This window comes from Psammomys obesus, unplaced genomic scaffold (genome assembly GCF_907164565.1).
Source record: "Psammomys obesus unplaced genomic scaffold, mPsaObe1.curated_primary_1811, whole genome shotgun sequence".
NCBI classification, from domain to species: domain Eukaryota; kingdom Metazoa; phylum Chordata; class Mammalia; order Rodentia; family Muridae; genus Psammomys; species Psammomys obesus.
Genome location: NW_026586816.1, coordinates 7,586,781 through 7,611,237, shown reverse-complemented (window position 1 = coordinate 7,611,237; position 24,457 = coordinate 7,586,781). Strand labels below are relative to the sequence as shown.

The 24,457-nt window shown below is 39.0% G+C and overlaps 1 protein-coding gene across 6 annotated transcripts in view; it reads left to right on the top strand.

Annotated features, from left to right (window-relative positions):
- Macrod2 (mono-ADP ribosylhydrolase 2) overlaps positions 1-24,457 on the top strand; it is a 1,832,027-nt gene that overhangs the window by 1,735,954 nt on the left and 71,616 nt on the right. For 4 of the 6 annotated variants that reach the window (XM_055602641.1, XM_055602643.1, XM_055602642.1 and 1 more), the window contains 3 exons: positions 2,650-2,730; positions 20,431-20,520; positions 20,909-21,001. In XM_055602641.1, coding sequence (XP_055458616.1) covers positions 2,650-2,730; positions 20,431-20,520; positions 20,909-21,001 — 264 coding nt within the window. The remainder of the gene's footprint in view (positions 1-2,649; positions 2,731-20,430; positions 20,521-20,908; positions 21,002-24,457) is intronic. The other 2 variants (XM_055602644.1, XM_055602640.1) reach the window with 1 other exon arrangement.

Here is a 24,457-nt window from a genome sequence, read left to right as displayed (position 1 = left end):
AAGGGACTAAGGACTGCAAGGGGAACTAAGTGAGCAGAGAAGATGGAAGTGGGTTTCGGCGAGCCAGGGTGTTTGTTCTACAAGGGCCATAGCACCAAAAGCACTTGGCAGTGCAGGCTTGTGGAGGGATGTGAATGTCTCAGCACAGGTCTGGGAAAATCCTGATGGACTCCCCATGTCAGTCTCCTGTCCTCCCTAACCTTCACTTTGTTCTCATTAATCCATTCTCCCTTAACCATGATTCATTCACTAATAAATGCAGTACATAAAATGAGATAAAGAACACAAAGGCAATTATGTCCTATAGGTAGTTCAGAGCTACAAAAACTGGTCTAGTCTAGTGATTAAGTTTTCAAATGCTTTTCATCTACTTTTTACTTTGTATAAATCATTCTATTGCAAGCTTATGAACTTAAAACACATAGTCACTTAAAAGACATTTCTTAGCTGGATATGTAATCTCAGTCTTCAGAACAAGTAAGCGGGGGGATTACAGGTTCCAGCCTAGTCTGAGTTCCATAGCAAAAATTGAACTAAAAGAACACCAACAAATAAAGAAACTAAAAGACACTTGAGAAAAAAATTTGGTACAATATGTGGTTGCTGTTCCATATAAATTAACACACCTTACATACACATGAATCTCAGATAGTTCTCAAATGTTAATGTTGGGAGAAAGGAGAGTTGTGTAAAATTACTTACCAACTAATAACCTTTTTTATAAACTAGAAAACTAAAACAATTTCTTACGCTGACACAAATTTTTTTAATTAACCATTATTTATTCTTGGTGTTAATATGGAGAAATGCATTTGAAGTGTTTCTCTTCAATCTTCTCTTCCATGGTAATGCCAACATATTAAAAAGCATATTTTAATGGGACTTGGTTTTACCGTTTTGACATGTGTGAGATAACAGTTTGGGTAAATGTGTCTGTGCTCAATTTTGCTTCCAATTTTTGACTTTTAAACTTATTATTAGGCTCAGAAAGAACTGAGAAGCAGTGCAGAGGATTAAGCACTTGCCTTGGGGGAATTATTTGCAGTTAATTAAAGCTGCATACTCCGGTGTATGTTTGATTCACTGGTTAGTAAAGCCGAATCATACGGTAACTAGCCAGGTCTCTCACCGTCAAATGTTGCTCATGGCAGACTGAGGAAGCACACTGCTGATAATAACTGGAAAACATCGTGTTTGAAGCTATCTCCAGTTTTGAGAAGCAGAGGAAGATGGAAGAGAGGGAGACAGGGAAGGGAGGCAAACAAAATTTTATTTTAGATTCTGTCTGATTTGCTCTCTCAGAACATTAGAACTCAACTAAAAGGCACAAGCCGAGAGAGACGCAGCAACTCATAGGAATTAAGTCATAGTTTTGATGGCTCCAGTTTTCTCCCTAGCTGCCTGTTGACAAGATCAGCTAGTTATATTGAGCTATCTTGAATTTTGTCTCCTTGGGTAAGAAAGGTATACTAGGGAGGAGAGGACTGGGAGGAGAAGGAAAGGCTATAAAGTGATTAAATAAATAAATTAATGAAGAAAAATTTTTAAAAATAGAAAAAAGGAAGGCAGAAAGAATTAAGGAAGGAAGAAAGGAAAGAAACAAAGGTATACAAGGTTGCAAGCTTCATGAAGGCAGACATCTATGTCCTGTTGGGTCCCCGAGGCTAGTACGTATCTGCTATATAGTTATCCATCGGCAAATACCTGTAAAATGAGTAAAAGGCCTACTTTCTGTGTTGCTGACGGCATATCTATATGCTCTTTTCAATATCTTTTTTTCAAGATCCTCCAGAGAGGGCTCAACATCTACCCTTCTCAAATTACAGAAGTTCTCTACCATAGACTCCTTTGAGCTGTGTGCTTTGTTCTATAGTATAAGCTACAACATTAAGACTGGGCATGTAGGGGCTGACAAGGCTTATCGGGAAACCTGATGACCTGAGTTCGATTCCTGAGACCTACAGAGTAGAAGGAGAAAAACAATTAGCACAAGTTGTCCATCTATCTCTACATGCATGCCCTGCTGTTCTCCCTATCTGTACATGTGCACACACAAACACGCACAAGTAAAGTATACACAATATTTTAAAGTGAGCATGTGTTGATTTCGTATTTTAAAGGGTGCTTTGAGGGGTTCTGTATATCACCTTATAAAAAACAGAAGTTCTGTATCCCCACCTTGCCCTTGTCAACTGCTCTGGGACCTTGGGATGACCTTGTGACTTGATTTCCAAGATTCAATAGCTGACTGTTCTGGGGACTTGGCATTCATGTGCATGTGTGACTAGAATCCTGGGAACACTGAGAACATTAAAATTAGGCATTCCTTTAATCCTTTCTGTTTTGTCCTTTTTTCATACCCTTTCCTACATTTCTGAGACTTTCACTGGTGTGTGACACTGTCTTTATGCTTTCTTCTCTGTTGCAAAGATTCCTCCATGACTTTCTCTGCTTTTGAAGCTTTGTACTGCTTTCTTAGGTTATATTTCAAGAAACTAGTCTTTGGCGGTGAAAATATTTAAGTGTTTTAATGGTTAGAGTTTGAAATAATAAAGTGTGTTATCTTAAATGTAAAACAATCCTGTTAGCAATAGAAGAAGCTCCTTTTCTCAGCTGAAAATAAAGATTGAAAGCGCTTTTGTTTGTTAGCAGATTCTGCAAAGGATGACAATACTATGAAGGACAGTGATGTGACCAGTCATTCCGTGAGTGACCAAGACCTTCCCAATGGTAAGTTGTGGGGGTTTTCTCAGCTTTTTTCCAACTAAGGAGTAGTATATATTAAAAGTCGGATGTGAATTTTTCTACAAGAGTACAATTCCGATGCTATTTTCTTACACTGGCATCTTGGTGAAATATTGTTGCTATCCTCAATCCTTGTCACTCATTATTTTTGAACCAGGCTAGTGTCATTCATATTGTTTATTGTTACCTGCCTAGATTCTATAAGCAATAGTTTTGGAACCATTGAAATGAATACAGTAAGAATGAGAATAACTATGAGACATATGGAGAATAAACCCAGGAGACTAAATCTCCATATCCACATCCTTGGAATACCAACAAGAGTAAACAGAGCCTACAGAAATAAAGCAATCTATAGAAAAATAATAGATAGAAAAAAATGTTTTCCTAATACAAGCTAGTTTCTATGCCAAGAATGTAAGAGTATACATTATACTTATATGCAGAGGTAATGAAAACTCAAATAAGAACAGACACTTCCATAGCCTCATACAATTCTGAAGATTGCTGGCTAAGAAAGCCTTGTAAAGTATACAAGAAAGATAAATCAGGACAAGCAATATCAACAGAATCACACTGGTCTTCGTCTGCTTCCAGCCCTAAGTGCCAGGAAAAACCAGAATGGCTGAGCTGGTAGATCCCATTTCTGTACCTCAGGAAGCTATTGTCAAGTAATAGTTTCTTGGGAATACAAAGATTTAGAAAATGTGACATACAGGCCTGGTTTCTGAAGAAATGAGCCAAAGGCTGGTTTATAAACTAAGTGCAGAAGGGAAAACAAGACTCAGACTTAGGAAGGATCAGTATGAGAAGGCTCTGTGTGCTGAAGTGCAATTTAAACATAAGAAAATTGTTAAAATAATAATTTTAACAATTAGTATCAAAATAATTAACCCAATATATTTTTAATTTGAAAAGTATAAATTGTTTAAAAGTGACAAAGGTGATTTCTTTTTTTTTTTTTTTTGAATTTTATTTTTTTCTTATCAGTTACATTTTATTAACTCTGTATCCCAACTGTGTCCCGATCCCTCATTCCCTCCCAGTCCCTCCCTCCCTCCCTCATCTCCACGTGCCCCTTGCCAGGTCCACTGATAGGGGGGACCTCCTCCCCATTCATCTGATCCTGTTTTATCAGGTATCTTCAGGACTGGCTGCAAAGCTCTCCTCTGTGGCCTAACAAGACTGCTCCTCCCTTGGGGGGTGGGGAGGCCAAAGAGCCAGTCATTGAGTTCCTGTTAGAAATAGTCCTTGTTCCCCTCACTATGGGAAACCAATTGGTTACTGAGCTACCACAGGCTACATCTGAGCAGAGGTTCTAGGTTACATTCATACATGGTCCTTGGTTGCATGTCAGTCTCAGAAAAGACCCTGTGCCCAGATATCTTTGGTCCTTGTGGAGCTCCTATCCTTTCCTCATCAGACTTACTCCCCTTCTTTCTTATGATTCCCTGTACTCTGCCAAAGGTTTGGTCATGAGTCTTTGCTTTGAAAACACTGCTAGTTAGAGTCTTTCAAATGTGCTCAGTAGACTCCTGTCAATGTTCAATGCGCATCCCCTCTGTCTTTCAACACGAGGATTGATAATCTTACCCCATGTCCGCTCTCTTGATTATCTTTTTTAGGTGTATAGATTTCATTATGTTTATCATCTCTTATAGGTCTATATAAGTGAGTATATACCGTTTTTGTGTTTCTCCTTCTCGGATATTTCACTCAGGATGATCTTTTCTAGATCCCACCATTTGCCTGCAAATTTCATGATTTCCTCCTTTTTGATTGCTGAGTAGTATTCCATTGTGTAAAAATACCACAATTTCTGTACCCATTCCTCCATTGATGGACATCTGGGTTGTTTCCAGGTTCTGGCTATTACAAATAAAGCTGCTATAAACATGGTTGAGCAAATATCCCTTTTGTGTACTTGAGCAAACTTTGGGTATATACCTAGCAGTGGTATAGCTGGGTCTTGAGAAAGCACTATTCCTAATTGTCTTAGAAAGCGCCAGATAGATTTCCAGAGTGGTTGTACCAGTTTACATTCCCACCAGCAGTGGAGGAGGGTTCCCCTTTCTCCACATCCTCTCCAGCATGTGTTGTCCCTTGAGTTTTTTATTTTGGCCATTCTGATGGGTGTAAGGTGATATCTCAGGGTCGTTTTGATTTGCATTTCCCTGATGGCTAATGAGGATGAGCATTTCTTTAAGTGTTTCTCTGCCATTCGATATTCCTCTGTCGAGAATTCTCTGTTTAGTTCTGTTCCCCATTTTTTAATTGGATTACTTGGTTTGCTGCTTTTCAGCTTCTTTAGTTCTTTGTATATACTTAATATTAGTCCTCTGTCAGATAAAGGGTTAGTGAAGATTCTTTCCCAATCTGTAGGCAGGCATTTTGTTTTGATGACAGTGTCCTTTGCTTTACAGAAGCTTTTCAGTTTCATGAGGTCCCATTTATTGATTGTTGCTCTTAGAGCCTGTGCTGTTGGTGTTCTGTTCAGGAAATTGTCTCCTGTGCCAATGAGTTCTAGGCTGTTCCCCACTTTTTCTTCTAACAGATTTAGAGTATCTGGTTTTATGTTGAGGTCTTTGATCCACTTGGACTTTAGTTTTGTGCAGGGTGATAAATATAGATCTATTTTCATTTTTCTGCATGTGGACATCCAGTTGGACCAGCACCATTTGTTGAAGATGCTGTCTTTTTTCCATTGAATGGTTTTGGCTGCTTTGTCAAAAATCGAGTATTCATAGGTGTGTGGGTTTATTTCTGGGTCTTCTATGCAGTTCCATTGATCCTCCTTTCTGTTTTTATGCCAATACCATGTAGTTTTTATTACTATTGCTCTGTAGTACAACTTGAGATCGGGGATGGAGATACCTCCAGATAATCTGTTGTTGTATGGAATTGTTTTGGAGATTCTGGGTTTTTTGTTTCTCCATAAGAAGCTGAGAATCTTTTTTTCAAGGTCTGTAAAAAATTGAGTTGGTATTTTGATGGGAATTGCATTGAATCTGTAGGTTGCTTTTGGCAGGATGGCCATTTTCACAATGTTAATCCTACCAATCCATGAGCACGGGAGATCTTTCCATCTTCTGAGATCTTCTTCAATTTCCTTCTTCAGAGACTTGAAGTTTTTCTCAAACAGGTCTTTCACTTGCTTGGTTAGTGTCACCCCAAGGTACTTTATGTGGTTAGTGGCTATTGTGAAGGGTGTTGTTTCCCTAATTTCTTTCTCGGCCATTTTGTCTTTGGTATACAGGAGGGCTTCTGATTTTTTTGAGTTGATTTTGTATCCTGCCACTTTGCTGAAGGTGTTTATCAACTGGAGGAGTTCTCTGGTTGAATTCTTGGGGTCGCTCATATATACTATCATATCATCTGCAAATAGTGACACTTTGACCTCTTCCTTTCCGATTTGTATCCCCTTGATCTCCTTTAGTTGTCTTACTGCTCTGGCTAGGACTTCAAGTACTATGTTGAAGAGGTAGGGAGAGAGTGGGCAACCTTGTCTTGTCCCTGATTTCAGTGGGATTGATTTAAGTTTCTCTCCATTCAGTTTGATGTTGGCTATAGGCTTGCTGTATATTGCCTTTACTATGTTTAGATATGTGCCTTGTATCCTGATCTCTCCAAGACTTTAAACATGAATGGGTGTTGGACTTTGTCAAATGCTTTTTCAGCATCTAAGGAGATGATCATGTGGTTTTTCTCCTTCAGTTTGTTTATGTGGTGGATTACATTGATGGATTTCCGTATGTTGAACCAGCCTTGCATGCCTGGGATGAAGCCTACTTGGTCGTGGTGGATGATATCTTTGATGTGTTCTTGGATTCGGTTTGCAAGTATTTTATTGAGTATTTTTGTGTCAATGTTCATAAGAGAGATAGGTCTGAAGTTCTCTTTTTTTGTTGGGTCTTTGTGTGGTTTTGGTATCAGGGTGACTGTTGCTTCGTAGAATGAGTTTGGTAATGTACCTTCTGTTTCTATTTTGTGAAATAGTTTGAGGAGAATTGGTGTGAGCACTTCTTTGAAGGTCTGATAGAATTCCGCGCTTAAACCATCTGGCCCGGGGCTTTTTTTGGAGGGGAGACTGTGAATGACTGCTTCAATTTCCTTGGGGGATATAGGGCTGTTCAGTATTTCTACCTGATCTTGACGACAAAGGTGATTTCTACTCTTAGCAATTAAAGTAAAAATAACTTGGGTCATTTCTCTCATTACTGTTAACTAGCCAACCTAAACAAAAATATACATATGCTGTATTAGTTGGTATATTGTTTCATGTAATCCTGTTGTTATCACGTGTGAGATGCACATATAATATAAATATCAACATATTAGATATATAGATGATAGGTAGATAGATAATAGATAGATAGATGATAGGTAGGTAGATTGATAGAAGTAGCCAGAGATAGATGATAGATAATAGATAGATCATAGGTAGGTAGAAAGAAAATAGATAGATAGATGTAGATGTCATGTATACACATATGAGTCTAAGAAAGAGGCTGTTTAAAGGGTGGGTTACCATGATAATAAAAGAATTGCCAGGCTAGGTCCAGAAGAAGGTGACTCTCCAGATAGTGAGCCTAAAGTTAAAACTGCCTTTGTCTTAGGTAATTTATTGTTTTAGCAAAGAATGTCTGAAGTCATGTTGCTAAAATGGTGCTAAAATTAACACCAGCCCACCTTCCAGGTCTCCCAAACACCTGAGGAAAACACATGAGATAGTAACTAGAGCAAAGAAAGGCCCTTATCCACATCAAACAATATTTATAAATAATTTCTGAAATATAATATCTAGTACATACGTGCAAAAAAACAGATAAAAGGAAGCAAGGTAGCTGAGCCGCAGGAGAGAAGTCAGCCTGTGTGAGCTGAAGCTACTGCTGATCAATACAGAGTGTAAGGTAATGGCCATGGGGCTGGCAAGAAGGCTCAGTGGTTAAGTGCACTAGATGCTCTTCCAGAGGGCACAGGTTCCCAGCTCCCACATGGCAGCTCACAACTGTCCACAACTTTAGTTTCAGGGGATCAGACACCCTCACACAGACATACATACAGGGCAAAGCTCCAATGTACATAAAATAAAGATAAAGAAAACATTAAAAAAAAAGTTAGTGACACTGGATACTCATAAAATAATAAAGGCAAGATTAGAAGTTTTATCTGAGAATGGTTATTGGAAATAAAAATAAAAAAGTAAAGGACAAAACAGAAGTAAAACAGGTGCCGACTCAAATTAACTCAGTGAACACATTCGTGGTCTAATATATTAGGGACACATGAAAGATAGTGTGTGAACTGTAGATTAGATATGAGAAATATGTCCAAACTAAAAACAGTAAAGAGAAAATAAGACAACAAACACTAAGGCGTGGGGATGTTGTTTATCATATCAAGTAGACTACAAACTGAATTAGGGTACACATCAATCAGCACCAATATCTGAAGGAATTGTGTGAGTAACTTTATATTTCAATAAAAGACATTGGGCCAAACTGTATCCAAAGTTTTGAACTCCAAGCAGAACAAATGAAAGTAAATCCACAACTAGGCCCATCACACTTAAACTTCTGAAATGGCCAAATTTCTTCAAATGTTGTGCACTTCAAGCAGAATAAATAGAAATAAATCTACAATGAGTCCAATCACAACAAAACACCTCCAGAGCTTCATGCAATTTCTGAAGATTTGCCGAGATCCAAAGATAAAAAAGAACATCTACAAAGTAGTCATCAAGGAAACACTTTGCCAATAGATGACTTTCCAATAGGTGCAATGGAAATGCATCAGAATAATCATCAACCAACAACTGGAAGGAAAAGTATGTTTCAAGAATAAGAACTAAGTATGGCTATTTTACCACAGTATAAAGAGTTTCTGCTGATCCCAGACACTCCAGGTAGAAACTCAAAGATGTATGAAGAAATTAAGAGGAAAGTAGATTAAATATAGGTCTTGCTTCTTCTCTTGAAGACAGTAGTAGTGGCTCCATCTAGGTATTTTTCCCCTGATATCATGGAAAATAAAGGTGCTAATGAATGTTTGAATTATGTGTCAATGACCCCTGAAAGTGAGGAAATGAAGTGAGCCCTGTCTCAGAGGATTGCCTAGAGGGTTTCCAGGCTATGCTCAGTGGGAAAGGGTTCAGGGAGAGGTTCAATAGGCTCTTTGCATAGTGGACACAGAAGTGGGAATCATGGAAGCTAAAGTATGTGGTGTTGCCAGTCAGAGTCATGGAGACTGAGGCCAGTTGGAACATCTGGCAACAATTGCCTAAGCTCAGATAAAAGCTGCTAAAGGGTTTGATGGTGTTGATGGAGCTTCAATGGTTGGGATGGAGTAGTGACTGGGAGGGAACACGTCAAGGCTTCTAGATGGGGTAGATATAAAAACATGTAGCCTTTATCTGTGCCCTATTGATTATCTTCAGCTGTATGTGTTTTTGTTTGGTTCATTTTTGTCTTTGCTTTCCTATAAGTGTACTGCAATTTTAAAAAATAGTTAAATGAAAAAGGGAGAAAGAAAGAAAGAAAGAAAGAAAGAAAGAAAGAAAGAAAGAAAGAAAGAAAGAAGGAAGGAAGGAAGGAAGGAAGGAAGGAAGGAAGGAAGGAAGGAAAGAAAGAAAGAAAGAAAGAAAGAAAGAAAGAAAGAAAGAAAGAAAGAAAGAAAGAAAGAAAGAAAAGAAGCTTTGTTTTTTGATCAGGTGCTATTCATAGCCTAGGTGATCTTAGATCACACAATGTAGCCTAAAATGGCCTCAAATTTGTGACAGTCCTTCTCCCTCAGCTTTCCAATGTTGGCATTATAGGCATTAACCACCATGCTCGATATGAATTTTTAATGGTGGGCTCCTACACAAAGATTAGGACAGAGCACCCAGGATGGGCACATAAGGCAAACTTCCACAGAGGCAATTCTGTGTTACACTTCTAATACAAATTACCTTTAAGAATATCCTTGATACAAAAAATGCATATAAAAAAAGAATATCCTTGACAATGCAAATTAATTGTGATGTGATTTTATTACTGAGGAGGTTGAGACCGGAAGATTACAAGTTCAGTGCCAAACTGGGCAACAGAACAAGCCTCTATCTCAAAACATACACACAAACAAAATTCTACAACAAACACAAGTAGAACAAAGTCACAATACAATTGAAAGAAGGCATCTTACTTTCTTAAATTTTCCCAAAATCATTCTTAAGTTGAAAATATATTCAAGAATTCAATGTAAGTAACATTAATGAATGCATACTGTGTCCAATGGTGAAGCAAGATACATATAAATCAAAACCTGTTAGAAGTACAGCAGGGAATTCACAGATATAATATGGTCAGCAATGATGGAACAAATAGACCAAAAATAACACAGAATGTGATTCACAGAGCAACGCTGTTGTAGGAAGTGACAGGCCAATCAATGAAACAAGTCTAGAAGTAGGACCATGTCATACGCTAGCTGCCATTTCGAAGACAGATGACTCAGTTAGTGCCTCAAGACAACTAGTTAGATATTTGAGGAAAAAATGAACTGAACCCCAGCTTCAATTCTTATACCAACATGCTCCAGCAGGAACAAAGATGAAATATAAAAGTAATATGAAATATTAGAATAAAAGAACCAAAGGTTATTCAACACTAGAAAGAATGAGCTATCAAGACGTAAAAAGTCAGAGAGGAAATTTAAATGCATATTATTAAGTGAAAGAAGCCAACCAGCAAAGATTATGGGCCTATGAGTCCAGTTATATGACACTCGTTTGGGAAGAAGCATGAAGAATATAAAGATTGTTGGCTTCTAGGACCTGGGGGGTGGCAAAGGGTGGGCAGCAGGGAGACAAAGGTGACTGAGAGACAGAGAAATTCAAGAACACTGAAAATACTCTGAATGAGTCTAGAGTGGCATTTGTTACTGTGCATTTAGCAAATCTTGTGAAATGTGTAACACCAAAGTGAACCCCAGTGTGAGAAAGTTCTCTAGGGAAACCAGTGTGAGTTCAACATGTGTAGCAAGTCAACTACTCAGTCTCTGGAAGCAGACCATGGGGAGTAAGGAGGCTCCCGCAGTGGGCAGAGAGCAACCTTTCCATACCTGCCTTTTAATATTGCTTTGAACCTAAAACATCTCTAAAACATAGCCTTGAAAATAGCTTTGGTTTCTATGCACGTAATTGTATGTATATTATAAAATAAAGACATATATGCATATATATGAAATATAGGAATGTATGCTCATGTCCATATATTTCAGAAAAAGGTAAGTTACTATGTCTGATTATATAAATTCCAAGCATAGTCTCATCTAAATGACTAATCTTTAATATTCTTATTTGAGAAAAAGTAGCTCAGGTGTCAATAAGAAAAACAAACAGGAATCAAAAAAAAAAAAAAAAAAGCAGCCTAAGAGGAAAATGAGCAAAAGACTCAGTTACTCAATACTACTCAGCAATTTAAAACAGGGAAATCATGAAATTTGCAGGAAAATGATGGAATCTAGAAAAGATCATCCTGAGTGAGGTATGCCAGAAGCAGAAAGACACACACGGTATATATTCACTTATAAGTGGATATTAGACATATAATATAGGATAAACATACTAAAATCTGTACACCTAAGGAAGCTAAGCAAGGAGGAGGACCCTGGGTAAGATGATCAATCCTTACACAGAAAGGCAAAGCAGACAGACATTGGAAGAAGGAGAAAACAGGGAACAGGACAGGAGCCTACCACAGAGAGCTTCTGAAAGACTCTACCCAGCAAGGAATCAAAGCAGATGCTGAGGCTCCTAACCAAACTTTGGGCAGAGTGCAGGGAATCTTATGAAAGAAAGGGGAGATAGTAAGACTTGGAAGGGAATGGAACTCCACAAGGAGAGCAACAGAACCAAAAAATCTGGGCACAGGGGTCTTTTCTGAGACTGATACTCCAACCAAGGACCATTCGTGGAGATAACCTAGAACCCCTGCTCAGGTGTAGCCCATGGCAGCTCAGTATACAAGTGCATACCCTAGTAATGGGAACAGGGGCTGCTCTGACATGACCTCAGGAGCTGGTTCTTTGATCACCTCCCCCTGAGGGAGGAGCAGCCTTGCCAGGAAGACAATGCAGCCAGTCCTGAGGAGACCTAATAGGCTAGGGTCAGATGGAAGGGGAGGAGGTCCTCCCCTATCAGTGGACTTGGAGAGGGGCACAGGGAAAGAAGAGGGAGGGAGGGTGGGACTGGGAGAAAATGAGGGAGGGAAGCTACAGCTGGCATACAAAGTGAATAAACTGTAATAAATATAAAAAAAATTAAAATTAAAATAAAAAATGTCTACTGAATTTTAAAAAATAAATAAATAAAAATTAAATGTGAGATAGTCATAAATAGAAAGATGCCCATATCTCCTTTAAAAAAGAGAACATAAAATGGGGGTATCCTATCTTCTCTTTTTGAAAATACATGAAATTGGTTGAAACAGTTTTTTAATTAAGTTTTTTTTTATTTTTTATATTAATCACAGGTTATTTACTTTGTATCCCAGCCATAGCCCTCTCCCTCATTCCCTCCCAATCCCACCCTCCCTGAAACAGTTTTTTTAACACATTCATGCATTATTGCTGAAAGGCCACCAATTTGCCACCAACAGTTTTGATATAACCTATTTAAAACATATGGAGGTATTTATTCATAAATTATTCATTACAATATGGCACTTAATAATACACACAAAACAATAAGAAATCCCAAAATTAATCCACCACATGAAATATTACACACCTTTTCAACCTATGGTTTTTGAAAACGTGGATGACTTCAGAAAAATATGAAATAAAATGCAGGAAATAAAGGACAAGTTCATTTTGACCACAAAATGTATTTACAAATTTACATATGTATACCTACACAGATAAATATCAGTGCATGAATATGTATTGCATATTTGTTTATACATGTGTGTATCCACACACGAGAAAGACAGCAGTTTACAATTGTAAGAGTCGTATCCCTGTCTTTGTAACAAATTATGGATACCTCAATACCTCAATTCTTGTAGGTATTGTATCCACAGTGAGATTGCAGTTGTTGTAACTACAAGAAAATTATTTTACAAGTGATTTACATTAGAAAAATCAGTTTTATGGGCCCTAGAGGAAAGCCACGGATGTTTAGAAGATAATCAAATTCATGTTAGCGTAGTTGTATCTTTTGCTTTTAATCTGGAGCACTTGGACATGGCAAAGACTCAATGCTGAATATTAGCAGCAAATTTCAAATTGAACAAAAAGACACAGTTTTATTTCTTTAAGACAAATGTCGAAGAAACAACGTCTTCATTCTTAGAAAAATCCAAGCATCTAGTAATGTGCAAACCATGCAGCTCTATTGCTGTTGCCTTTGTCCCGACCAGTCCATCCACACAGAGAGTTTAGAGTTAGCCCCTAAAAAGGCTTCATTCCAGACTGAGGTCCCCAGACCAATTTTTATGCAAATTAATCAAAGCTGAAGCATTAGCTTGGGCCAAACTTAATTACCAGGGCTTTAAGAAATAATCGTGTGATCCATTTCTGAAGAGAAGTGAATGGGTTTGTGGGTTATCTCTTCTAATGCTCCTCCCATTCTGATGGCTGATTGAGTTCCCCCGAACGAAAAATACATACATACACTGTGAAAGCCTTTGTGTTCTTTTGTCTCCTCTGTCAGGAGGATTAGGTCAGAGGGCTGAGGGGATTCTACTCTGCTGAATATAAGTCAAACAAAGCTGGCCCCATGGGGCCAAGAAAGCAGGAAGAAATGCTGAGCCTGAGTGGCCAAGAGCACAGCAGCGGCCCTCCAACTCAGGTGAACGCTGTAGCACAAGGGCTCGCACTGTTGTGTTCCGGTCTTCAGAATGTCAGATCCTGGTGGGCTCTGGAGTGAGCAAACAGGATCATTCTTAAATTTCAAAGCTGGAGACTTTTATGTCACCTTCAATTTTCATACCACATTTCAGGGGTTGAAATGAAAAAACAACAACAACAAAAAGTAGAGATTTCTATTCAGGAAGTGGTTGCCAAAATACGCTATGTGCTCAGGTGAAACTAAGAGCAGAGACAAATGAAGAGATCAGGAGAGAGAAATATTCCATGCAAAGCACTGGAATGACCTTTCAGCTTGTCAGTGAGGGTCAGGCCTTCTAGTCAAGGCAACGGTGTCATTCACCCAGAGCTGCCCATACCTCTCTGACCCCCACTCCCCACCCTCATCCCACTCAAACGGACCTTCTGGCCAGTGCCTGGCTCTCCGGAACAGCGATCACCCCAGCATTAGTTGAAGCCATACAGCACGGAGACCCTCAGCAGATGAATGCTCTGCTCCAAGAACACTCTACTCTTTCCACGCCACACAGAAACCCAGACTGCATATGGCGAGTCAGGGTCCCAGCTAGCACAGGTGTAGCTAGTGCATCTGCCGGTCATGTCCCCATGTCAGCAGAGGTAGAGAACCTACCCCTCATTAGCAGGGAAGTCTGCCTGGTGGCACCATCCATCAGATAGACTGGGCACCTTCAGGACATCGGACCGGAACCTAAAAGATGGTCTAGCATCATCACAGATGATGAAACTGAGGCCCAGAGAGGCTGAGCTTTGTCTATTCAGCCTTGGTCTAGAAACAAAGTTGAAATAATGTCTGTGGGGCGCTCTGGAGCATAGGCACTTCACTCTAGGGTGAAAAGGAAGTACACTGTGGCCCCTGATCACTGTACAAACTGTGGCTAGTGAGGTAGCAGAGGGCCAGTTAAACTGGCAATGATTGTCGGTGCTTCCTGCTAGGTGCTGGGAAGAAAGATGTGAATCAGATAAATCTTCTGCAGCATGCACATTCAAGCAAGAGAGGAAACCACAGATACTGCATTGAAGTGTGAAAGGAGGATAGCAGACACAAAAAAAGGAACCGAGAGAACAAAGCATTTATACAAAATGTAACTCTTACTTCAAGAGCCATGGCCCAGGAACACAGGTTTAGCTTACCCCATATTCAGTTCCATTATCCAACACAGAAGCAGTTTCCTGAGACCAAAGAAAATAAAAAATCAGGACACTTTCTAAATTCCTTGTTGGGAATATCAGAGAGGTGGGTTAGACCGGAGCAGAGGACTCATGTCTTGGCCCCAGATGCCGTCTCTGACAGTCTCAGCTTTAGGTTGGTGGAAGCTACTGATCTGCTAAGTTAATAGGCTCCAAAGAACTTTTATCTGATTATCACAGGACGTTATAGATCCCCCAAGAGAAACTGTAATTAGTCTTGGGACCCGCAACATTCCTACCTTTCAGTCAATCAAACTTTGTGTATATAGGTTCTAAAAAAAAAAAAAAAAAAAAAAAAAAATTCCCAGATATATTTGGTCCTTGTGGAACTCCTGTCCTCTCCAGGTCATATTAACTCTCCCTCCCCTTTTTTTATTCCCTGCACTCTGCCAAAGGTTTGGTTATGAGTCTTAATATCTGCTTTGATACACTGCTAGGTAGAGTCTTTCAGAGGCCCTCTGTGGTAGGCTCCTGTCCTGTTACTTGTTTGCTCCTACATCCAATGTCCATCCCATTTGTCTTTCCAAGTGAGGATTGATCATCATACCTTGGGTCCTCTTTCTTGTTTATCTTCTTTAGGTGGATAGACCTATCTTATAGGTCTATATAAGTGAATATATACCATGTGTGTCTTTCTGCTTTTGGGATACCTCACTCAGGATGATCATTTCTAGGTCCCACCATTTCCCTGCAAATTTTATGATTTCCTCTTTTTAATTGCTGAGTAGTATTCCATTGTGTAAAAGCACCATAATTTCTGTATGCATTCCTCAACTGAGGGACATCTGGGTTGTTTCCAGGTTCTGGCTATTATGAATAAAGCTGCTACAAACATGGTTGAGCAAATGTCCTTGTTGTGTACTTGTGCCTCTTTTGGATATATGCCTAGGAGTGGTATAGCTGGATCTTGAGGAAGCGCTATTCCTAGTTGTCTTAGAAAGTGCCAATCTGGGCACAGGGGTCTTTTATGAGACTATTTCTCCAAACAAGGACTATGTGTGGATGCAACCTAGAGCCTCTGCTCAGATGTAGTCCTTGTAGTCCTTGTAGTATCCAAGTGGGTACCCTAATAAGGGGAACAGGGACCGTTTCTGATATGAACTCAATGGCAGGCTCTTTGACTCCACCCCCCCCAGGGAGGAGCAGCCCTGCTAGGCCACAGAGGAGGACTTTGCAGCCAGTCCTGAAGACACCTGATAAACCAGTATCAGATGAAAGGGGAGGAGGTTCTCCCCTATCAGTGGACTTGGAAAGGGGCAGGGAGGAGATGAGGGTGGGAGAGTGGGATTGGGAGGGAAAGAGGAAGTGGGATAAAGCAGGGATACAAAGTTAACAAACTGTAACTAATATTAAAAAAATAATAAAAAATTCTTTCATAAAAAACAAGAAAATAATAATGATTCTGAGACTGTGCAAGTTCATGCACTGGAGCTTGTGTGTGTGTGTGTATGTGTGTGTGTGTGTGTGCATGAATTTGTGTAAACAATTAGTAGTTTCACTTTGAAAAACAAGAATTTACTAATATAAAAAGAGTATTTCAGATATTTAAAGAGCATGCTGAACATGTGGAAAGGTAATAATAATAATAATAATAATAATAATAATAATAATAATAATAATGTTTAGGAAATGGTGAATGAGCCCATAAAGCCCACAGTGAATGCCAAACCAAAAGTCCAAAAGTAGAAGGGCAATTCAAGGAAAAAGGAGTTGTATATGGTTAGATTGTTCATGCTGTCTAGAGGTCAAGAAAAAAGAAATGGGAGGAAATAACTGGATTTGACTAAATCCACTCCATACACACGTGCACCCCCTCCCCCTCTCCTCCCCTCCACACACACACACACACACACACACACACACACACACACACACAGTGTATATATACCATAGTGTGTATCTGTCCCCTGCAGATATTTCAGATTTTTTTTTCACTGACTACATTAGCTTTCTTGGTTTACTTTCATGCAACAGTTTGACATCTAACTATGACTATTGTAACTTCTCTTTCATGGTATTCCAGATGATAATATTGTCATTATGTCCTTGGATGTAGATTTTGCTTCTAATTATCTCAATTTTCTGTTCATTAAACCATTTTCTTATGAATCATACTATACATTGCTGTAAAGACAAAGACACTTTTTGCTTTTCTGAGCATATGCTTTCCAAAAGTTAATCAACTTGGTATAATCCTCTTGTACATGCTTCAGATTTTCGAGATTTTCTTTTTTATTACTTTTTAATTATGCATGTGTGTTTGTGGACTTGTGTGCATCAATGAATGCACAGGCATGAGTATGTTGAGGCCAGAAGAGAACATCAGAGTCCCTGGAGCTAGAGTTACAGGTGGTGGTGAGCCAAGGGAGTTGGGATAGGCTTGACTGCGGAGCCATCTCTCCAGCCCCTCCTTTTCAGTTTTTAAATGAATGGCTGGGAAGAGCTATTCACATAACATATTTGCTAGGAGACAAATTGAAAAACAGACTCTTTACTTTCTGTGTGATTCAACCTTTTTTTCCAAGCAGTCGTTCTAGTGTGCCTACTTGTACTTATCTAGAGAAGATCTAGAATTCAAAAAACTTGTGGTTCTTTTTTTTTAACAGAATGGATTTAATGTTCTTTCTCTTCATTCAATGAGGATGACTTTATAATTCATGACTTTGCATTTATCCTTAGCAAATGTCACCTTGTTTCACTTTAACAAATGTTTCCACTTTTATCAGTCAATATATTGTTTCCCTCTCAGCTTTCTGCCATGTTAAAAAATAATAATAATAATCTAAAAGTGGTTTTTGTTTGTTTGTTTTGTTTTGTAAGTTGGAGCTTGTTAAACACCTTTCTGGGAAGAAGCTTTTCCATGTGGGATGACCGTGCCCTCTGGCCACGGTCGTTTTGAGAGCAACCACCCATGCCTTTGTTGATATGTACCCCAACACCTCACATAGCTGGCACCACTGGCACCTAACACAGGCAGAGGAAAGAGCTGCTCATGTGATCAGGCCTCTGTTTTTTAAACCTCATGTGATAAAGATGGAACTGGCCAAAGACTTTTTATGCTTACTACACCTTATCAGCTACTTTTATGGCCAGTAGTAAGAGGACACCATCTAAAGAATGAAGAGACAAATACAGTCCTTTTACTGTATTTCTGCCCAAGGTCAAAAGGGAGCAGAATCTCTACCATACTTCACATGACCTAGTAAACCTAAGAAAGTAGTTCCCAGTTATTCAGCAATTTCACTTCTGGGTGATGTTGAAATGACTTGAACACATTTTTCAACAAAGGAACACACTGAAATGTTTTGGCAGTGTTATTCACAACAGTCCCAAACTGGAAATTACTCAATTTCATATAACACCATGTCTTTAGAGAGAAGATGAAGATATAGCAATGAATAGGAATGTCAGTTGATATATACAAAACGTGGGACTAAGCTCACATACAACAAATACTTGAAAAGTAAGATTAAAGGAAAAGAAAAAGAGTTTTGCTTGTGTAAATCCTAAAAGCAAGCAAAAGTGTTACCCATCAAAGGGGCACCAAGTGTAAGAGGCCACCGGAACTAGAAATTTTTTTTTCTGTAAGAGGGATTACACATGAAAATAGATATGTGAAGATATGTGTAAAGTCATCAAGCTATAAAATCATGATTTATATGTTTTGCTATATGCATTTAAATTTTTAAATGTAAAATAAATATATTCTTGAGAATATATTTAGAAAATATAAAGAAAATATAAAGAAAAATGGCACTGTAGTCTGAGAGAGCTAATGTATTTAGAATGCAGAATGACTATCACGGTGCTTTCTTCAGAGGCCGGCTCAGTGAGCAGAAATAACAGCCATGAAGTGCTGTGGCAAAGTCTGATGGCTCAAGGTGTCCTCAAGTCCTGTAGGCCAGGGCTTCATAAGCATATATGGATATATATATATATATATATATATATATATATATATATATATATATCAAATGGAATCTTGAAAAATAAAATATGTAGGTTATAATTCTGGATGAGAAAAGTGAAGCCTGAAAGCTTTTAAAAAGCTTCTAGATAATTCCATTGTTACTTGTCAATGGACTATAATTCGGGGATGAATAAGGAAGAATGAGAGGAATAGAGCTTATCCAGGGGAAAGGTTTTCATCCAATCCACATTTTAAAGGTCCTCTTTGCTAGCAATTTAAAACTTAGACAACACAGGGGCAATAATGAAAGTTCCAACCTTATGTACCCTGAACCAGAAAAGGGGAAGGGAAATGAGGAATGAAAAGCATTTCTCAGAGCCATCCATACTCAGGGTACCACTGAACTTTGGGAATTGATGGAGAAAAGTTAACCAAGACAGCTTGAGGGGTCTAACTTCAGCCACCACATAGGTAAATAAATGTTTATGTTCATTATTTTGTCAGATCTTTTGATCAAAAATGAGCTAAGGAGGAAAGGATGTCATTAAAACAAAACTGCTGGTTGGTTTGGTTTGTTTCAGAGAAGGAAACTAGAAGAAGGGTGTGGTGGAAGGTCTAAGAATAGGCATATCAAAGCAGAAGATGGCGGCTGAAGTGTTGTCTAACTCAACATCGCTGCAGTAACAAATAAGCCCTCACCCTCGGTGGTTTTCAGGCCATGTCCTGCTCAGGCCTCTGCTTGGCTCTGCCCCAGATCAACGCTGCTCAGTGCAGGGAACTGCAAGAAACGTGCAATGGATCTTAAACTTTTGTAAAACATTTACAATGCCTGAACTCTGGCCTTTTCTAAACCAAGTCACATAAAAAGGCCTGATATAAATGGGGTGCCTCACTATCGGTCTTATTGACATAGTCTGAGGAATGTAATCCTTTTACAGGGAGAAATAGGGAGAATATGAAAAAATAATATCACCCCCTCCGACAGGGATATACCAGGTCAAACTTTTATAGTTCTTATGTGTCCTTTCTGTGTTTACTACAAGTTCAAGGTCTAGGTTTATTTGTCTGGTTGTCTATTTATTTATTTGTGTATTTTAATTCAAAAGTTAAACATCCTGGGCATAAAATTTTACATTAGCATGAGGCAAAACAAACCGATTGTAATTTCCTATCTTAGTGGGTATTTAAATGTTCAAAAGCCTACAGGGAAGAAGTCAGGGAATATGACAGAAAAGCCATCAGCCTTTTTATGACCTGTTCTACATTTAGCCAATATCTAAAGGGAATGCTGAGAAGTTACATCATTCTGTTCCTTACCCATCTTCCTATTGATGGAAGAATGAAGTACAAATAGGGTTTAGCTTGGAGAGGTGATCTAAGTATACAAAATTGCCATATCTTCAAAGATATCTAAATGTCACCAATGTAGTACAGAAAACCTTGCAGATTGTTGTCTGCAAATGCCCAACTGATTGATAAACTGAATATGAATTGTGTTAAGGAAAAGAATAGGGTTTTGTTTGTTTGCTTGCTTAAATCATCTGGATAACCCATATAAACTAATTGATGTAAATTTAATTTTTTGAAAACTGATATTGGTGCCCTAAACTTCATTTTAAACCCTTTGATTGTGAATAAAAGGTGGCCTCTGAAGAATTTGCTTTTCAGACCTGGGATAAAGCTATAGACATGCATATCATATTTTTCTTCTTTTTCAGTCGCTGTTCTTACAGGCCAAGAGAATGACTCAACAAAAAGTGAAGCAAAAATTGAGCCAGAGTCCCCGAGTTCATCTATGGAGACAGAAGGTACTGAAGCCAGAATATATTGTTGGCAAGAATGAGGTGAAATTGTGACTTCTCTATAAAAAGAATGTGTGTGTGCGTGTGTGTGTGTGTGTGTGTGTGTGTGCGTGTGTGTGCGTGTGTGTGAGTGAGAGTCTGTGAATGCCTGTAAATGTATGTGAATCTGTGGTATGTGAGGCTGTGTGTGACTACGAGTATGTGTGTGTGAGTCTCTGTGTGTGTGTATGAGAAAGAGGGAGAGAGAGCTGATGGATGGAGAGCCAGCATCAGGCTTTGTGTAAGTCTTACTTTAGAAGGTTATAAAAAGTTATAAAAGACTTTCTGCTCAGTAGCCACCGTGTTATCTCAATGATTGCAACTTAAACATCCTGAGTCTCCTCCTTCCATTTAGACCTTTCACCAAATCAAGAAGATGCCACGATTGTGGAGCAACCAGAAGTGATTCCCCTGACAGATGACCCAGAAGCACAGGAAGGTGGAGAAGGTAGGAAAGCTCCTAACTTAACCCATCACAAACAGAGAGCTTCGGTGCACACCTGTCTGAAATCCCAGTACCAAAGCTGTGCTGCACAGCTGCAGCCAGAAAAACAGCTGTCCCTAGCTGGCTTTCGAAACAAAGTAAACTCCCAGATGTAACAAATGGTGTGACTGACAGCACTTTCTCCTTCCAAATAGGATGAAGATGCGCTTGACAGTCACTCAGATTGCACTTAAGAAATTGAAACTGTAGTAGTGAGAAAGTGTACAAAATCAAAAATCATGAAATAGAGGGATGAAGTCTTAGTAAATATTAATGGATTTAGAAGTAACAGACCAAACCTTTTGAACTGATTTCATCCTGCCTTCTTTTGCACGGTGAGGATTAAAGAACCATGGAAAGTACTCCTCCTCTGAGCCTTCTACGTTGCAAACCTTGTCAACTACTTACAAAATAATATTGAATCATATTTAAGAAGTAAACTAGGTCATAATGATTTCTACCATGAGAGAAGGTATCATACTCTATAAATAATAATATACTGGGTGAAAGCAGTATTACATTAAAGAGAAATTATAAAAATATCAGAGGAAATTAGTATTTACAGAAGAAATAGAAGACTTCAATTTTTTTAATTTATATATTCACTTTACATCTGGATTGTAGCCTCCTCCCTCCTGTCTTCCTGATCCCCCCTTTCTTCCCTCTTCCCACTATCCATCCTCCCCTACTCCTCAGAAAAGGAGATCCCACTTCCCTCCCAACCCAGCACATCAAGTGGCATCAGGACTGAGGGCATCCTCTTCCCCTTGACCAGGCAAAGCAGCCCCACCAGGGGGAAGTGATCAGAAAGCAGGCAACAGAGTCCATGTCAGAGACAACCCTGCTCCCCTTACTAGGAAATCCACATGAAGACCAAGCTGCCCATTGGCTACAACTGTGTATGCGGCCTAGTCCAGTCCATGCTGGTCCTTGGTTGGTGCTTCAGTCTCTGAGAGCCCCCGTGGGGCCATGGTTAGTTGACTCTGTCTTCTTGTGGAGCTCCTGTCCCCTCCATTCTGTTTTTCCCCACTCTTCCCTGTGCTCCCCTCAGTGTTTGGACAATTCTTAAATGTCTCTTTAAAAGGTTCATGAAATAATTTGTTACATCAGCTTGCGGGTCACTGTGCTCTTAAATCAGTAGGTATTTGCAGTAGCAGCCTCAACATCACGACTGGGTAGACCTTGTGTGTGGGACACCATGATCAGCTTTCCTCCCAGAGCAAAGCACAGACATGATCTCAATTGTAAAATCAGGTCAACTGCAAGTACAGCTTCCAAGTTATGAACACTTCTTGGCAGGAGCATTGATGTCATTTAATTGCTGAGCTATAGTAATGATTTTGACACTTAAAAAAAAACTCTATCTCACTCCACTTTTCTTCTCTGTCTTTGCTTTGTTCTTCTCAATTGCAAAAGAGATCCCAGCCTCATGGCACCATGCTTGTGGCAAGTCAAATAACTGGCGTATCTGGTGTTGCGTATCTGACAGTGATAAGAGAGAATAAATACAACCTTCACTCAGATTAAGATATATAATATGATAAAAAGCTAAGTATGTAAAATTTCCAACTTTTCAACTCTACCTCTAAAATGAAGAAAAAAAAAACACAATGGATATCCATTTGCTTAATTTTTCTCTAGGAGAAATTATTTGTTTTAATATGGTACTTAAAAACACAAATGGATTAAGAATATCAAACAACTTGTGCATTCTGGTCTTTGTAATTTGATCTATAGAGGAATTCACCCACATTTGCCCCAAAGCCCCTTGCTATTAAATGTTTCTGTAATTATCAAAAAGTTGGGGTTCGCTTTCACAATCTTTGTAAGAAGCCAACCCTCCTCAGTCAGTGTTGGGACAGTATGTGGGAAACCAAGGGCAAACTGAATGCGTTACCTCTGTTACCTTATTCGTTGCATCAGCAGGAAAGTGGGAAGCTATTCTATACAAGAGAAGTGCTTATGTTTTGCTTGCATTGCTAAGAATAGGATAGACTGGGTAAACTACAAGGCAGGCCCATTTGGGCTCACATTTCTGGAGCTATGAGGTCGAGGGCCTGAATCTGGTGATGGTCTGCTAGTTGGCAGAGTCCCAAGACAATGTGGGCATAACAAGTAAAGAGACAGAGAGTATATGTGCATTGTGTGTGTGCTTGTGTGGGGCTGTACATGTGTGAGTGGTCACATGCTCATACATGCTTCTCTAGCCTCTCCCTCTTCTTATGAAGTCATAAGGACCCAATGACAGAGATTTAGCCCAATGACCTTCACTCACTTCCGAATAACACAATCAAATTAAATCTCCACACTTTTAGTTCCCAACAAAGGAGATGGACTTGATACATGTGAAGCCTTGGGAGACACTTAAACCACAGTGCCAACCCCCCGCTCCCCCCCCCCCATAGAAGACAAAGTAAACTGGTGGCGCCCTGAGGAGGCGCATCCTCCTCAGTGACAACTGAGTGGCACCAGACAAGTTATTTAACTCTTCTACCTCAGGGTCTTCACTGTTCTGACAGTGATGACCAAAGGAGATAAACACGCCATTGGCAGCAAACATTCAACCAGTGGCACGGATGAAACATATGCAAAGATACATGGCACATAAAATATTTAGTGTTTAGCCCAATTTGATAAATTGATTACAGACTCAAGAGAATCCACAAGGAAACTTTTCAAGTTTATTAATTGCTTTCCATAGCTGCTGGAATTCATAAAATGTTCACATATACTTCAAGAACAAATAATCACTCACATTTGATTGACAGAACCATCTTATAAAGGTAGAAGAACAAGGCTGTAGACTGTTTACCTGATGACATATTTTATCCTATAGAAATGGAGTTATTAATAGATGATAGGGTGTAAGAGTTCTCTCACCGATAAACTGGCTTTTCTTTGTTGAGAGCTCAGTCTTGTATTTCAGAAGTAAAACCATGATCTCTGTTTTTTAAGCAAGATGCAGTTGAGCTATTGGCAGTTCCCTGTAAGAAGGCGAATGAGTAAATTCAATGTGCTTACATTTATTTTGCTCTCTTTAGATTCAAATAATTATTAAAGAGTCTGGTTTGAAAACATCTAATATCTGTCTCCCGGTTTTGTGTGTATTAATGAAGTCATCTTAGTGGAAAGATATGCATATACATTAAGAATTAGATTGCACAAAACAAATTACTGCCCTGTTCTATTTGTAGAAATGTTCTTTGTAGTTCAGGAAATACTCATTCTCTTTTAATATGAGAATCTTTCTACTGAGTCAGACAGTGGTTCCTTTAAAAAAAAAGTTTTCCTACCAGGAAAAAAGTGCATCATCTTTCATTCACTTTGCCGCATTTTATAGGATCAGAAAATGCAGATGATCTTCAGGACACATCTTCGATGGCTCCCAGGTGTCTGAGCACAGATGTTGCAGCATTAAGA